This window comes from Arachis ipaensis, chromosome B4, assembly GCF_059453495.1.
Source record: "Arachis ipaensis isolate K30076 ecotype BB chromosome B4, ASM5945349v1, whole genome shotgun sequence".
NCBI classification, from domain to species: Eukaryota; Viridiplantae; Streptophyta; class Magnoliopsida; order Fabales; family Fabaceae; genus Arachis; species Arachis ipaensis.
In genome coordinates, this window is record NC_142439.1 from 25,026,984 (window position 1) to 25,029,562 (window position 2,579).

Genomic DNA, 2,579 nt, shown 5'->3' on the forward strand with positions numbered 1-2,579 from the left:
ATGTGGTGTACTAAACTCGCTAGATTTTCTTCTCAGAAATTCTCCACAAGAAAATTTCATGCCACTGCTGCAAGAATCTCAAAATGGAGGGATTTTATGAAGGAAGAGTTACAAAATGATACAAAGCGTCTAAGAACCGAAGAGAGTGACAAAGTTTGCATCTACAGAGTCCCAACGAACATGCGCCAGGTTGAACCAAAAGCCTACACGCCCAGCATTGTTTCCATTGGTCCATGCCACAGAGGAGCACCTCGCCTCCAGAAAATGGAGATTCTCAAGAAGAATCTCTATCGCCGCCTCTTCGATCCGAATGGCGCCAATGCATCCAAACTAGACAAGGCTTTTGAGACCCTGGAGGGGATAGAAGACAAAGTGAGGAGTTGTTACAAGGAAGAAATCGCTCTCGAAAGCGACGAGTTCCTTAAGATGATGCTGATTGATGGATCCTTCGTCATTCAGCTCTTGAGGGACTTATCGCAACAAGATGGAATTCTACAAACAAGTTATCTAAGCAGCAGGTGGATGCTGCCAGTCATTCGCCGCGATTTGATAATGCTTGAAAACCAAATCCCGTTCTTTGTTTTGAACGAATTGTTCGATTTAACAAACACTAATTCTGTTTCGCGCCAACAACAAAAGCAACCAAGAAAAAGTCTCAAGTATCTCAGTCTTGAATTCTTTTACCCTCTGCTCCAGGCTGGCTCGGAAACCATTCCGCCTTGCGAGAAGCTTGACGAGTTAGAGGTTGATCACTTTCTTCATCTTCTTCGTTATGCCATCGTTAAGCGGCGCGAACTCAAAGTAGAAGTGGAGGCAGAGGATCAGCGTTACATGATTCGCCCTGCAACCGAGTTATCCGAGGCCGGAGTGAAGATCAAAGCGGATAAGAATCCAAACCGGAGGCTTTTGAATATAACCTTCAAGAAGAGACCATGGCTGCTAACTAGAGAACTCACTATCCCTCCTTTATACATGAATGATCACAGAGGAACCGTGCTTCGCAACATCGCTGCATTCGAGAAGTGTCACAAAGGAATCAAACCGGATGTAACGACCTACTTGTTTTTCTTCAACGGACTCATAAACTCAGCAGAAGATGTAGCTCTTCTCCATTACAAGGGTGTGCTTCACCATTCCTTAGGGTGCGATAAAGAGGTTGCGCAATTGATCAACAACATTTCAAAAGAAATGGTTCTTGACAAGAAGGAGTCGTACCTTTACGAAGTGGTGAATGCAGCAAACAAATATTGCGGTAACAAATATGCAAGAATGAGGGCTTGGTTGGTGCATAACTACCTTAGTGGATGGGGTGTGGGAATTTCAACAATTGGTGCGATTTTGGCACTTTACTTTACTATGATTCAGACTGTGTATGGGTTTAAAGATACGATAAAAGATTGGGGGAATTACAGGTTTGGGTCACTACTCTTAGAAGCATTGATTATTACTCCTCTCAAGGGTGTTCCAAAATCCATGGTCTCTGCAGCGGAACCTTATAAAGGAGCCGCTGGTTCTAACAATTGTGGAGATATGCGCAGGAAAATTCTAAATATGTGTATGGAAGTGTGTATCACTGAATAAGATTTCTTGTTTGAAGGAATTTTGTTTTTCATATCATCATATCAATCAAACAATAAGTTGAGGTTCGTCATTGCGTTGATGAGTAGAGTTGCTCTTTAGTCTTCATCACTGATTGAGAAATAGATTTTATTTTCTCTAGAAAATGGGACATGTAGGTTATTGAAAAACAAAATTTTTACTTTAAATATCATTCTTTACTCAACTTTTAAATCTAGCATTTTATTATTTTATTTTGTAATTAAGCATATTTTTTATTTTTAAAGAATCATTATTATTTTTATTTAATTTAAATTTTATAATTATTATACTTACACTATAAAAGTGGTCACGATCTCTAAGGTAGCGTTTGTTTTCGAAGACAGGACACAGAGACATGGACAGCATATCTTTAAAAAGTGTTTGGAAGCAGAGACATGGACACTGAACATATTGTCTCCGGGACAGTTTTTTATATTTTTGTGTCCACTCTTCTACGAAGGACAATGATGGACACGGGATTTAGAAGAGGGACACGGACTGTTTTTATGAAATTTTTTTTTGTCCATGGTGCTATTTTTTATTATTCCACTGTTACCCCTTCTTATTTTTTCAATTTTGCATCGTTCTCAGAAAGTACTTTTTTTTTTCCATACTCTTTTTCTATCTCTACATTCTCCTTCTTTCTCTTTTTTTCTCGGGTACTCTCACCTTTTTATAGAAATTTTTATTGGACTGGATAATTTTTTTTTCTTATCATTCTTACTTCAACATTATTTTAACTTTATATTATATTATTTGATTTGTAATAAAAAATAATAACAAAAATAATTAGTCTTGAGACTTTTGAAAGATAAATATTATAAAGGTAAAATTGATATTTAAAAATGCTAAAAAATAATTTATAAGTTGTAATTGATTTTATATAATTTAAAGAAAAATCAATTTTTTGAAAAGAAAAATAAAATTTTAGATAAAAAAATTAGTTTTCTAAATAAAAATAGATTTTTATGTGCAAAAAA

The 2,579-nt window shown here is 36.3% G+C and overlaps 1 protein-coding gene across 1 annotated transcript; it reads left to right on the forward strand.

Moving 5' to 3' along the window:
- LOC107637721 (UPF0481 protein At3g47200-like) lies at positions 1–1,581 on the forward strand. Its single transcript, XM_016341078.3, has one exon. The coding sequence runs from the start codon at positions 1–3 to the stop codon at positions 1,579–1,581; it is 1,581 nt and encodes a 526-aa protein (XP_016196564.1).
- Positions 1,582–2,579: the final 998 nt, after the last annotated feature.